The 14,166-nt window shown below is 29.4% G+C and overlaps 1 protein-coding gene across 2 annotated transcripts; it reads left to right on the forward strand.

Annotated features, from left to right (window-relative positions):
* The first annotated feature begins 9,306 nt into the window (after positions 1 to 9,306).
* On the forward strand, positions 9,307 to 14,108 carry LOC109149056 (shaggy-related protein kinase epsilon-like). 2 transcript variants are annotated; one of them, XM_019296680.1, is made up of 13 exons: positions 9,307 to 9,570; positions 10,216 to 10,467; positions 10,616 to 10,708; positions 10,818 to 10,877; positions 10,970 to 11,242; positions 11,861 to 11,935; positions 12,051 to 12,107; positions 12,189 to 12,329; positions 12,436 to 12,486; positions 12,578 to 12,673; positions 12,759 to 12,842; positions 12,994 to 13,096; positions 13,505 to 14,026. In XM_019296680.1, exons 1-13 carry the CDS (start codon positions 9,511 to 9,513, stop codon positions 13,564 to 13,566), a joined length of 1,407 nt encoding a protein of 468 aa, XP_019152225.1. In that variant the 5' UTR covers positions 9,307 to 9,510; the 3' UTR covers positions 13,567 to 14,026. The 2 variants fall into 2 exon arrangements, with proteins under 2 accessions (XP_019152225.1, XP_019152227.1); XM_019296682.1 differs by having other exon boundaries at positions 9,370 to 9,570; positions 10,219 to 10,467; positions 13,505 to 14,108.
* Positions 14,109 to 14,166: the final 58 nt, after the last annotated feature.

The following is a 14,166-nucleotide window of genomic DNA, read 5'->3' on the forward strand; positions in this document are numbered from 1 at the left end:
AATAAAACCATAATAAGCCTATCAGTACCCAACTTTTGAGTTGTACCAACTTCAGACCATATATACATCATAAATATCGAATACAAACACTCAATATACATTAGGGTACTTATACGTTATTTTCTTCTCTCCATCATGGGTCTATTCATACTGCAACGTGATTGCTCAACCTTCAAAACAAGAAGCGCAATCAAGGTCAGAGTTGTACGCACGTGGTTGGAAAGAAAATGGTCATCTGGAATCAAGAGTATAGAGGTTGTTTCCATGATGTAGAGGTACATGCATTTAACGTAACACTGTTTCATTCAGTTTTTAACATCCGAAATTAGTAAGTTGTTCTCTTTTTCAGATTTCAGATTTGCATATATGAGATCTATGCGAAGTAAGTATATATTCAATCTATAGTTTTTTCTGTTAATTTTTTAATGTACAGTCTGAGTATCATTAAACTACTACACACTTATTTGTAGGGTTAATCAACCAAGGTGTACGTTTTGGGATGAATATGTAGCCAAAATTGAGCCATTCTTTCAATCAAACTTCACTGATCTTGTGGTTGTTTTGCTACAGTTTTGTACGGTTAAACATGGTGTTAATACTGAGTATAAGCCTTATTTTTAATGTTCGTACTACTATTTTTATATACAGACACATACTAACGGTTTTTATTTGATTTTAGATGGAGGGGTGAGACTTTGCAGCTCCTATGATGTCACCCAAGTGTTGTTCAATCAAAACTCATTGAGTTTATCAATTTCAAAGAAAGGTTTCTCATTTTTAGTTTTAAGATCAATTTCAGAGGTTTTTTAATGTATTTATTATTATTTTTAATCTGCCAGTGTAGGTAATTATTATTATTTGGTTATTAATATAATTTTTTATTATTGTTGTAGTCTGCCATTAGAGATGACTCCTTTGAGGAAGATAGAGTCCAGGTCTAGGCTTTCATTTCCATTGGTAGTTTGTCCAAGTTGAATTCTTTATTAAATTTTCCTCCTATGCAATTATGTGAGTATTGGATAGCTGCAAGGATTTTAGGTGTTCAGAATGATTTTGATTGAAGTATCTGGAAGGAAATCACGCAAAAGTGCTGCTGCATGTGTGAAGAGGTGTCTCATGGATGACTTCACGGAAATTGAAGTTCCTAAGAGACTAAGAGATGATGTGATAAAGAAGGAGAAGTTTTTAATTCAGCTGTTTTTGGGGATATGTTATATGGTTTTTATCTAAGAAGTTTAAGTTGTTTGATGTAATTGTTTTTCAGAATCTCATGTTTTTTTGCCTGCATATTTTACTATGTTTTGCTATGATGAATTATATCTTGAAATCCTTATTAATGTTTTACTGTTTATATTATTCCTTATTCCTTATTTGTTTTTGAAAGCAGTGATGAATGCCACATTTAATTTTTATCAATGTTGTGGCTGTTTTAAAAATAATGGATGCATGTTTTATATATGTTTTTCATATTTGTGCCTAACAGAGTAACATTATCAACTAAGCATATTTAATAGAGCAAAAAACAAAACTTTAAAACATACCCTGGTAATACTGTTTTAAGGCTGCAATTTTTTGCACATGGAGTGATTAAAACATAATGAACTTGGCTTGCCTGTAAAAAACAAATAAATGTTGGTCAGATTTGATTTGTAATTGAAATCATCTAATGCCAAATACAATATAACGAAAAATATATACAAAGATACTAGAAGTGCATTTCTGTTTTACTGAGTATTTCAGATTTTCAGTATGATTATTTATTTTCAACTTATTAGATTTGATTGATGAACTCATTACCTTAACATTTCTTTAGTTAGTGAATTAAGATAATCTGAATACATGATGGAGAAATCTAATTAGCTAGGCTTAGTTTGGTTTAGTTGAGCAGAGCATTGGTTGTATTCATAGGCTTTAACTTCAATAAATGAAAGATACAAATCCTAAGAAATTAATTTCAACATGCTACAGAAGTGGGTGAAGATTGAAATTTCAAGATGTAATGCCACTGGGTTTAATATGTTATTGCATATCATGTGTTGGGGCTTTTTAAAACTGTTATGGCCTTAATGCTTGAATTTTTTTTCATCTTTATCACTTGGTGAGGGGAGATAAGATTGCTTAATTTTGCTTATAATCTTCTATATCCAGTCAGTTGTGGTGTAATTATCTATAATTTTATTTAGATTTTATCCTAATTTTTACTGATATTATTCAAAAATTAATTCTAAATTTTGTATTTTATATAGATTACCTATTCTGTTTTGAAAAAAAATAAATAAATAAAAATTACATAGCCAAATACATACATAAGTTATATTTAGCTAAGAATCTATTTTTATAAGATTCCTAATTTTTACTGATATTTATATCTATATCTATATAAAAGAAAAATCCTTCAAACCAATTCCCCCCCCCCCCCCCCCCCCCCCCCTCAAAAAAAAAAAAAAGAAAAAAAAAAACTTAGGGGCATTTAGGTCAATTCATATATATGCTGTTTAGGTAAATATTCTGTGTCATCCTCCAAACCAATTTGCCGCGTGATATATTATTATATACATTATAAACTCAAAGCGGATTAGGTAGTAAAAAAATTAACCCATATATTATTATTATTATATCCGTGTAATTCAAACTAATTACTCAATTGAGTAAAATCAATTTAAACGTGTTACCATACATATTACGTATTCGTTTTTGGTAATTAATTAATTAGTTTATAAAATTTATTCTGTGTGTATAAAATGGAATATTCCTAACATATTTCATACATATTCCGCGCAAGAGATATAGAAAATTATGTATTACTATAATAATTAAATTAAATATGCTAATTATCCTTTCAAAAAAAAATGCTAATTACCGTGTACAAATTATTAATTTTCAATCCATTCAATAAACAAGGTGGTGGCAAATTATTGTGTTATGCACAAATTTTAAATCCATACAAAGTTCACAAATTTATTAACACACGTCTATAATATTATGAATAAAAAAAATATTTTACATATGGCCGAATATATACACGCCGTTACTAATTTTCAATTTACCGGGTAATTAATGAACAATTTTCCATTGTCATATGTAATATCACAGTATACATTGATTGAATATTTATACAGATTCTTACTAATTTTTCATACAAAGTTCACAAAATTTTAGGAAAATGGGAAGCAACAATATCATCTGTAATGAGATTCGTGTAATGATTTCAATATTACAGTTTTCAATATATATTACCGTGTCATGATTTTGATTAAGATAATTAATTAATTAATTATTTTATAATATATATTATTAAATACGGTAATTATCAAATTCATAAAGTAACAACTAAATTCATATATAAGCAGTGTTTTCAAAAAAGATTTCAATATAGAATAATACGGTAATTATCTCTTGGTCAAAAAAGATTTATATAAGCAGCGTTAAGGGTTTACGTGGTTCGTTGGGCAAAACAACAATCAAGCAAAAGCTAAATCAAATTGAGGCGTGAAGACGTTGTAGATAGAAACCATTTCTCATCCTACTTTGCCTTTTTCTAAAGAGAGTGGGAATGTGAGGAAAGAGAAAAATGAAATGGAGAGATTTTTTTTTTTTTTTTTTTAACCAGAAGTTTCTATGTTTTCCTTATACAAATTTATAATTGTAAATTTATATTAATAAATGATTATTGTAAATTTATATTAATACAATGTAATAGAATCAGTAGAATTAAAAAAATAATTTTTAAGACAAGTATAATTTATTTTATATTGTGGATACATTACTTTTAATAATTTTGATTTAATAATATTATACCTTAATTATAAAAGTTCTACATAATAATTTTAGTATTAAATGTCATACAATAATTACCATTAATAATGTTTAATAATTGTCAAATTCTATTAGGTAATAAAAATTACTATTATTAAATCTTTTGTAATATGAACACATTATTTTTAATTATTTCGATTTAATAATATTATATCTTATGTATAAAAATTCAAAATAATACTTTTTAGTACTATTGAATATTGATTGACTAACAATTATCTAAATTATACTTACCTTAATAATTAATTATTTAGATTATTATCTAATAATTATATATTCTTACCTTTTTCGGTGTAATTATTATGGTAATTTATGCACATATATATTTTTATACCTAATGTATAATATTATTCGCATGAAATAAATTATACTTACCTTAATATATAATTAATTTTTAATATAATTTCATTATTTTTATTAAAGGTAATTATTCTAATAATTTTTTTTCATTCTTTTGTGTGATTATTATGGTAATGTATTTAAATTTTGGAAGAGATTAGTACAAATATTATAATTAATATGGTAATTGCCACAATATTTGGTAATTATAATTAATATAATTACTGAAATTGAGAAATATAAGATTTCTTCCATAGAAATATTTGTGGCAATTTCATTAAATTACAATTAATAAAATATGAAATATATTTAAAGAAATGAAATTATTAAATTAAAAAAAAAACATGAATATTTCTAATCATACATACACTTATGCACTATAATAATCATGCAAAATTTAAATGCTACTTTTTAAATTTTTAAATATATTTTTTAATTATAAATCTATCAATATAATTTATAATTAATGAAATTAAATTATAGAACTTTCCTATTTACATATTAATAAATATTATGTGTATATACAATGAATTATACAATCATATAAGAAAATGCATCGGATTATAGTTTAAATTTATTCATACAAAATTTAGAATTTATATATTTTTTATAAAACTAATCATATGTTAATGTTAATGTTAATAATAATAATAAGAATTATAAAATCAGAATTATAAATTAAGTATTAGGGTACTAATTAATCTATATTATATTATATTATATTATATTATATTATATTATATTATATTATATTATATTATATTATATTATATTATATTATATTATTATTATTATTATTATTATTATTATTATTATTATTATTATTATTATTATTATTATTATATAAAAACAAAATCATCCCTTTTCAAAAAAAATAAAAAAAATCATCCTATTTCATTTCCCCGAACAAAATCATCCCTTTTCAAAAAAAAATAAAAAAAATCATCCTATTTCATTTCCCCGCCCAAATTTTTGTAGTAAAACTTATTTGGTAAGTAAATGTCAAATGAAAATTAAATAAAATCTATTAGTTGGTAATATTGCATAATTGGTAATATTATATATGGTATTATATTCTATAATATAATTGATAATATTATTATTCAAGTATAATACAAATTCTATGTAATAATGTAATAATAATAAAATAAAAATTAAATTAAAATAATAAAAATAACAAAATAATAATAATAATAACAGGAATGAATTCCATTTTTGGTCCTACTCTTTTTGGACTAAATCTGGAAAGACCCTAATAAGAGTAGGACCAAAAATGGAATTTACTCTAATAACAGCAAATGTAATAATTCAAACAAAACTATATACAAAATAAAATTAAAATAAAAAAATAAAAATAAAAATAAAAATAAAAATAAAGGAAGAAGACATAAGGGGGCATTTACAAACTCCTCTACGAGCTCTTAAACTCCTCTATATAAGAGGGGCAATTTACAAACATATAATTGTTTGTCCATCAATTAGGGCAAGTATTGAGAAGTCCAAAGACTTTTATTTTTTTATTTTTTTATTTTTTATTTTAGTACTATTGACCTGACAAATTATGCTCTGGATCTGTGTCCACCTTCAAGGTAGACACGGTTCAAAAATTGTTCATAATTATTACTCCGTAATATATAGTTCAAAAATTATGAACATATAGTTCTATAATTATGAACATAATGTTATGAACATAATTATGAACATATAGTTATGTAATTATGAATATAGAGATTCAATAATTGTGAATATGAAGTTAAAAAAATTATGCATAAATATCTTTATAATATGAACATATAGTTCAGTAACTATGAACATAGAGTTCTGTAATTATGAATATAGAGTCCAATACTTATGAATATGAAGTTCAAAAATTATGAATATATAGCTTTATAATAATGAACATATAGTTTAGTACTTATAAACATAGAACTGTGTCCACCTTGCAAGGTGGACACGGTTCCACAGCATAACTATTCGATTGACCCTGTTATATGTAAACTTTCTCAACTTATTGAAGCCCAACGTGTCAAAAGACTCTTATTTAAAAAACCTTATCTTAATGGCTTCTTATTTTAGTTTTTTTTTTTTAATTTATTAGGGGGTTTGAGAAAGATTAACCCAAAATGTATATGAGTTGTTTTAGTTTTTAGCAGTTTGGAGCAAATTTCTAAGTTATTAAATAATATTTTTGGGGTTTTGATTAAATATAAAATGTTAAACAGACGAATTTGTTAAAATTTTGACGAATTTGCCAAATAATCAAATTACAATAACAACAACAACAACAACAACAATAATAAACCTTATCTTAGTGACTTCTTATTTTAGTTTTTTTTTTTTAATTTATTAGGGGATTTGGGAAAGATTAACCCAAAATGTAGATGTGTTGTTTGAGTTTTTAGCAGTTTAGAGCAAATTACTAAGTTATTAAATAATATTTTTAGTTTTTTGATTAAAGATAAATTGTTAAAATGGTTAATTTGTTAAAATTTTGGTGAATTTCTCAATCTCAATTTTTTTTAAAATTGTCAATAATCAAATAATAATAATAATAATAATAATAATAATAATAATAATAATAATAATTTGTTAAAATTTTGGTGAATTTCTCAATCTCAATTTTTTTTAAATCGTCAATATTCAAATAATAATAATAATAATAATAATAATAATAATAATAATAATAATAATCCAAACAAAATGATTACAAAATAAAATTAAAATTAGAAAAAAATAAGAAGAATGATGTGAAATCATTTTAATCTCACATTGAAAATGTTTGGAAAGAGGAACATAATTGCTTGCCCATCAATGTGGGCAAGTAGTGAGAAGTCCAAAGTTTTTTTTTTCCCCCTTTTTGTTTAGAAGTAAAGGAAAATTAAAAATAGAAAGAAAATATTTCAAATAATATTTTACATCACCAAGTAGTAAAGTCATATTTTAAAAATAGTAAATGTAAATTAAAAATAGAACGAAAATATTTCATTAATAATATTCTACATCATCAAATTAAAATGTAACGAAAATTATGTAAAAATATCAATACATCTATATTCTAATTGACTAATTGACTGAAAAAAAATAATTGACTGAAAATGAATCTAATATTGCTAATCGACTGAAAATATAAAAGAAAATGAATATTAATAATTGACTGCAAATAAAAAATGCTCCATAATTGACTAAAAAAAAAAAAGAAATGGTCAGACTATTGCATTTTAATTAAAAATGGAATGAAAATTAAAAATTGGAGAAAAATATTTCAATAATAATATTCTATATTATCAATAGTAAATGCACATTTTAAACAATAGTAAAGGTAAATTAAAAATGAAACGGAAATATTGCAATAATAATATCTACATCATCAATTAAAAATGGAACAAAAATTAGGTAAAAATATCACTACATTTGATATTCTAATTGATTAATTGACTGAAAATAAAAAAGAATAATTGGCTTAAAATGAATTCGATATCACTAATTGACTAAAAATATAAAATGATAACTAATTGAGTAATATTCTACCATTATATATTTTAATCCAAGTAATTCGTCTTGATGGATTGAAGGTGTTAGCTCTAGACGAAGATGAACAAGATTGTGTTGTTACTACCAATATTGTCTACAAAGAGGTTTCAATAATGTGTAAATATAATCGGTGATATTAATTTTTTTTTTTAAATGAAAAAATTGTTATATATCTAGACAAAAATATATATCTTCCATACAAATGAATAAGGATACCAATTCATTTCTATAACTGAGTTGTTAGAGAACGAGCACATTTGCCTAATTTATGAAAATTCTAAATAATGATAAATAAAATCTTCAAAGTTATAGCACTGTATGCGTACATCTAGACATTAGCTATTAATTTGAGCAATTATTTTCACAAATTCAAGCAATGATAACATCAAAATATATAAACGATCCAAACCATATCTTTAATTGCACTATATAATATTTGATGTTCTAATTTAAATAACTATATATCAATTCATATATTCTTAATATATTACAACAAATTCATTCCGTGCATCGCACGGGTGCAAATACTAGTAAAGAAAAAAATAATTTTATTGAATTTAGATAGGTTTATAGAGTTTAAATATGGAGAAAAAATAGAGTTTAAATAGAGAGAGAAAATGTTCAAAGTTGTTAGAAAGAAAATTTGAACTCTTGGGGTTGATGGTTGGATTTCAACTATTTATATTTTAGAATGAAAAGTCTACAAAAATTCATAACTTTTTGAATACCACATGACTTTTAAAGACTCTTTAAAAATCTTAATCGAATACTACACGACTTTTAAAGACTATTTAAAAATCTTGATTGAATATCGCCTAACTTTTAAAAACTCTCTAAAAGTTTGAATTGAATACCTTCAAACTTTTAAAGTTCTTAAAAGTCTTTAAAACTTTATGAAAGTCATGATTGAATACATCCCCTAATATTGTAAGTTGAGATGTTTATATAAAGGTTAACAAAATTATTTATTGATCTTGGTAAAATTATGACAATCTTCTTTTGAGCTTCCACAACTTGAAAGTGGCATTAGATGGAGTGAAGCCTTTCCTCTTTGTTGATATTATTGGAAAAATAAGGATGAAGTTTTTGTAATTTTCTTGTTTATTTTTTGGTTTATTATTCTTTAAAGCAAACAATAAAAGAATAAAAATTCATGCCCCAAAGCAATAATTTAATGGTTAAGATGTTACACTTTAGATTCCATTCTAATGAAAAGGTGAGAGTTCTAACATTTTAAAATAGGATTAGAGTTGAAACTCGAGAATTGAGATTGAATTTCTTGGACATAAAAATTTATAGTCAAATGGGAACTTAGAAACATGGAAAAAATCAAAAATAAAATAAAATAATCCCTTGGAATTGTAATGCCGTCCCATTTCCAATCCCTTTTTGGTCATCTCACAGCCTCATACCAAATGTCGGATAAATCTCACCCTCCGATCACATGATTACCAATCGACGGTCCACAATCCGTGTTTGACTGCAAAGTACAACATGTGGTAAGTGGGAATGATTGGCCTTCAGTCATACGTTTGACCAGACATTTCTTTATGTTTTTTTGGATTTGAATTTGGAGAGAGAAAGTAAAAAGACAAATGGGAGACAGATATTTCTGAGAAAATTCTTCATCAATTCTCTCTCTTTCTCTGCTGTTATAGCGAGAAGAGAAGAGAAGAGAAGAGAGAGAAAAGCTTTCATCATATTTCTATATTTTTCTGTCCGTTTCTCTTTCTCTCTCCTGCATTCTCTTCTTGAATCTCCATTGCAGACGATTCGGGAAGGTTTTCTTGGTTGAAAGGGAGAGAGAAAGGGGCATCGGAAAACATGAATGTGATGCGTCGTCTCAAGAGCGTTGCTTCTGGCCGCTCTTCAGTTTCAGATCCTGTAAATTCCCTTCCCTCTTTCTTTTCCTTTCATTAATTTTTCTTCTATTTATGTGCATAATATATACACCCTCTCTGTCAAGCACTTGATTTGTGTATGTATATTCCATGTGATTGGATTTGGCTTTTAAATTAATGCTCCCTACTTGTTGCCATAGTTTGATGATTTATACCCAAAAAAAAGAAAGTTCATATTTTGATTAATTTGGAACTATTCTTCCCAAAAAACAAAGTTCATATTTCTATATTATTGCCATGAGATTTGCCGTTATTGAGCTTTTAAAATCATCGGAATAGTGGGACAGATCGAGTCTTGATGGCAATCCTAGCTTGTGTGAGGAAACGGATTGGAATATGTTTCTTAGTGGGTTTTTTTCCCTGGTGATTTATGTTAGATTTCTAATTTGATTCTTGTTGTATCATATATTCATATACAGTCTTGTGAATGCTTGTTTGGTTTATCTGTATCCTAAACTGTTGGCCGGAGGCCGGTAAAGCCCGATGCCCGGGGATTGTTGGGCGGAGTCCGGTAAAGGGCTTAAAAGGTCAAGTCCAACACCCAGCGTCTCGAAAATGTGTGGCGTTATAAGGAAAAAAAGTTGCGTTTTTGCTACTAACATAATGTTTTTGCTCAATTTATTTTCAGCAGGGAGGGGATTCCAGCATAAAGAGAGTGAAGGTTGCACAAGATTTCGATCAAAGGATTGCCGGTAAACCCGAGTCCGAAGAAATATGCACTACTGCTCCTATGCACGAAGCTGCTTCTACGTCTCAAGAAGATGCATCTGGCATATCCTTGGTAGCAAGATCTGAAAAGTCGGGATATGAAGAGCTTCCGAAGGAAATGCACGAAATGAAGATTAAAGATGACAAATCCGATAATCAGAACAACCTAAAGGTGGGTGGTCTGTATGCTTTATTTTGCATGTCCGATGTGTGTATATTGCTTTCTTGCCACTCGTTTAAGTGAATGGATATTTCGGGTGTTTGTGATGAAATGTGGCAAGTTGAAAACTGCAAATTAATAATTTGTATATGCTGTGCAGGATATGGAACCCGTTGTTATTACCGGTAATGGAACAGAAACGGGCCAGATAATAGTAACTACTGTTGGTGGTCGGAATGGAGAACAGAAACAGGTGAACCTCGATTTGAACTGTTCTATGTTGTTGGGCCTTTGGTCCCACTTTACATCTTCGATTTGGGTTTTCTTATGATAGTAGAAATGACATAATACTTGGGTTCTAGGTATTGTCCTATATGGCAGAGCGTGTGGTTGGCACCGGTTCTTTTGGAGTTGTTTTCCAGGTAAAGTAGCGGGGTGCTATTGTATAAAAAGAAGTTTTTGATCCAAGTCTTAGAGTTGTGTTAATTCTTCGATTGCTTTTGCTAAATCTTAGGCTAAATGTCTCGAAAGTGGCGAAGCTGTTGCAATAAAGAAGGTGCTACAAGACAGAAGATACAAGAATAGGGAGCTACAGATTATGCGCATGCTCGAACATCCTAATGTCGTTCAGTTGAAGCATTGCTTCTATTCGACTACCGAGAATAATGAAGTGTTCCTTAACCTTGTCCTTGAGTACGTGCCTGAAACCGTTTACCGAGTTTCTAGACACTATAGCAGAATGAACCAACACATGCCTGTTATATATGTCCAATTGTATACATACCAGGTGAACTTTGGTACTTGGATTATCTTGTGTAGCTATTACTCCCTCCGTCCCCATTTTATGTGTCTGGTTCGATTAACAAGACTTAACTGAAGTTATTTTGAATTCAATCTTTTAAAATATTTAGTATTAGTATATAAAATTTATATATTTAGAAACTACAGTAAAGGGTCAGGTTCCCGTGCGGTCATGCACCATTAGGTACGCATGAATGCACTACAAAGTTTTCGAAAATGCACCATTAGGTACGCATGAATGCACTACAAAGTTTTCGAAAATGCACCATTAGGTGTGGTGCATTTTTTTGGTGTGTGGTGCATTTGTGCATTTCATTCTGGTGCATTTTCGAACACTGTGTGGTATTTATGCATACCTAATGGTGCAATCCCACCGGCCGCCCGGGAAGCCCTGTCCTCATTTGAACGAGTATCCTACAATAAAAGTACTATAAAACACAAATAATCAAATTTAAAAATACTAAAGAAAGTAAGCAAAGAAGAAAGAGTTGATTTCTCCAATGAATTGTAAACAGGACAGGTAAAATGGGACAAAGGGAGTATTATTGTTTAGAACTTTGTCCTTGAGCTTATCTTTCTTTTCATTTCATTTTCTTCTTTCCAGATTTGCCGAGCTCTGAATTATATTCACAATGTAATTGGTGTGTGCCACCGTGACATTAAACCACAGAATCTATTGGTGAGTGTTTATCTTTAACTGTAATGGTTCCACCTTTAAACATCCCGAGATAAAATCTCTTGCAATATGTCTATGCCATTTTTGGATTAAACGTTGTGATGTTTGAATGCCGCAGGTTAATCCCAACAGTCACCAGCTAAAGATTTGCGATTTTGGGAGTGCAAAGATGCTGGTTAGTGATAATAATTGTCGAGTGTTGGATACCCTCTGTTGGTTAATAGTTAGTAAACTTTTATTTGTCTTATTACTGTAGGTGCCTGGTGAACCGAATATATCGTACATTTGTTCTCGCTACTATAGAGCGCCCGAATTGATCTTTGGAGCTACAGAATATACCACGGCAATTGATGTGTGGTCTGTTGGTTGTGTTATGGCTGAGCTACTTCTCGGGCATGTGAGTTAATTTTGTCGATTTACTTTCTTGTGTGCTCTATATGATGGAATCTGGACATCATTACCAATTTACCCTTGGTATAAATGGATTGTTGCATTGCTTGCAGCCTCTCTTTCCGGGAGAAAGTGGTGTTGATCAACTAGTTGAGATCATTAAGGTATGTTGTCTAAATGCTTTGCACTTATCGTATATTTTAATTATTCTATTAGGCGTGGGCTTGTTCTGATAGTGTTTTGATGCACAATTAGATTCTCGGGACACCAACTAGGGAGGAGATTAAGTGTATGAATCCGAACTACACGGAATTCAAGTTCCCTCAAATCAAGGCTCATCCCTGGCACAAGGTTCATTCTCTTATTCCCTCGGATTCTGAAATGCTAAACGATCCCCGAAAGGGATGTGTTTAATAAACGATTCTTATTTTTTCAGGTTTTCCATAAAAGAATGCCTCATGAGGCAGTGGACCTAGTTTCGAGATTGCTCCAGTATTCACCGACTCTGCGCTGTACTGCTGTGAGTGAATGAACGAATGAATGATATACTCTTACTGCCCTATTTGTTTTGAAAAATCGGAACTTTTTTTTTTTTCTTTTATTTCAATTGTTTCCAGTTCGAAAGCCCTATTTGTTTTTAAAAATCTATTTTGTTTTTCCATTGTTTCTAGTTGGAAGCTTGTGCACACCCGTTCTTCGATGCTCTAAGGGACCCAAATGCAAGCTTGCCAAATGGGAGACCTCTGCCGCCTCTATTTAACTTTACCCCTCAAGGTCTGCAGTTGTCTGTTTACGATTTTCTGTCTTATGGTATACATTTTGGTCATTGTTGTAAAAATAGGCGCTAGGCGCCCCTAGGCCGAGGGGATTTTACCCTTAGGCGGGCATTAATCGGCCTAGGTGCCCGAGTCGGACAACTCGGCTCCCAACTGTGAGCATATAATATATATAAACATAAATGTGCAATCCAACTATCAGCTTAGGCTTTTAGTTGAGATGGAGCACATGCTTCAATTTGGTATAGCCATGCCAAAGGTCATGGGTTTGAATCTCAGTGCCACGCTTGGAGCACATGCTTCAATTCCGACTAGTCACTGCTGTGTTTTTTATTACTCCTCGCTCGACTAGCGCCTAGTGCCTTTTACAACATTGTTTTTGCTAATTGAGCCAAGCTTTATGCAGAACTCTCTGGTGTACCTGATGAACTGCGGAACCGCCTTATTCCCGAGCATGCAAGGAAATGAACTTTTGAAGAGGGTGGTTTATTTAGGCTCTGTAAAGGTTAGACCCGCCAGCCAGTATGATCACTGCTATTTCGCCCCGGTAAAGGAGGATGCTTTCCTCCATTTTTTAAAAATCTAGTTGAGAAGAAAGGTGAAGGCAAGTTGATCCATCAAAGCATTTTTTATTTCTTATTTTTTGGGGAATTTGCTGGCAAGACTTTGAAGCAAACGTGAAAGGGATTGCTTGGCAATGAGATATTCTTATATTTATTCGTTAGTTTATGTGTAATTATTTATGGGATGTTAGATCAGCGTTTTGTAGCAGTGTTTAGTTTGTGGGGGTGTTTGTTTGCCTTCAAACTGGACATAGTCATAGCCAGATATATTTTGCCGTAGGATTATTACCATTTTGTTTGTTCCCACTTTACTCGTCTCATAGGAATGTGAAGAATCTTTCATTTTTTTTTTTCATTATTGAACGAACTATGAATATTATTGAACGAACTATGAAGTTTCACTTTTGGTCTTTTAGTTAAACTATTGATATTGATTTTGTTGGTGTATATTGACTCGGAGTGGCAACCGGTAAATACGAATGTGAACGAAGGAGTTGGATACGTG

The sequence above is a fragment of the Ipomoea nil genome, unplaced genomic scaffold, assembly GCF_001879475.1.
Source record: "Ipomoea nil cultivar Tokyo-kokei standard unplaced genomic scaffold, Asagao_1.1 scaffold2149, whole genome shotgun sequence".
Taxonomy (NCBI): Eukaryota; Viridiplantae; Streptophyta; class Magnoliopsida; order Solanales; family Convolvulaceae; genus Ipomoea; species Ipomoea nil.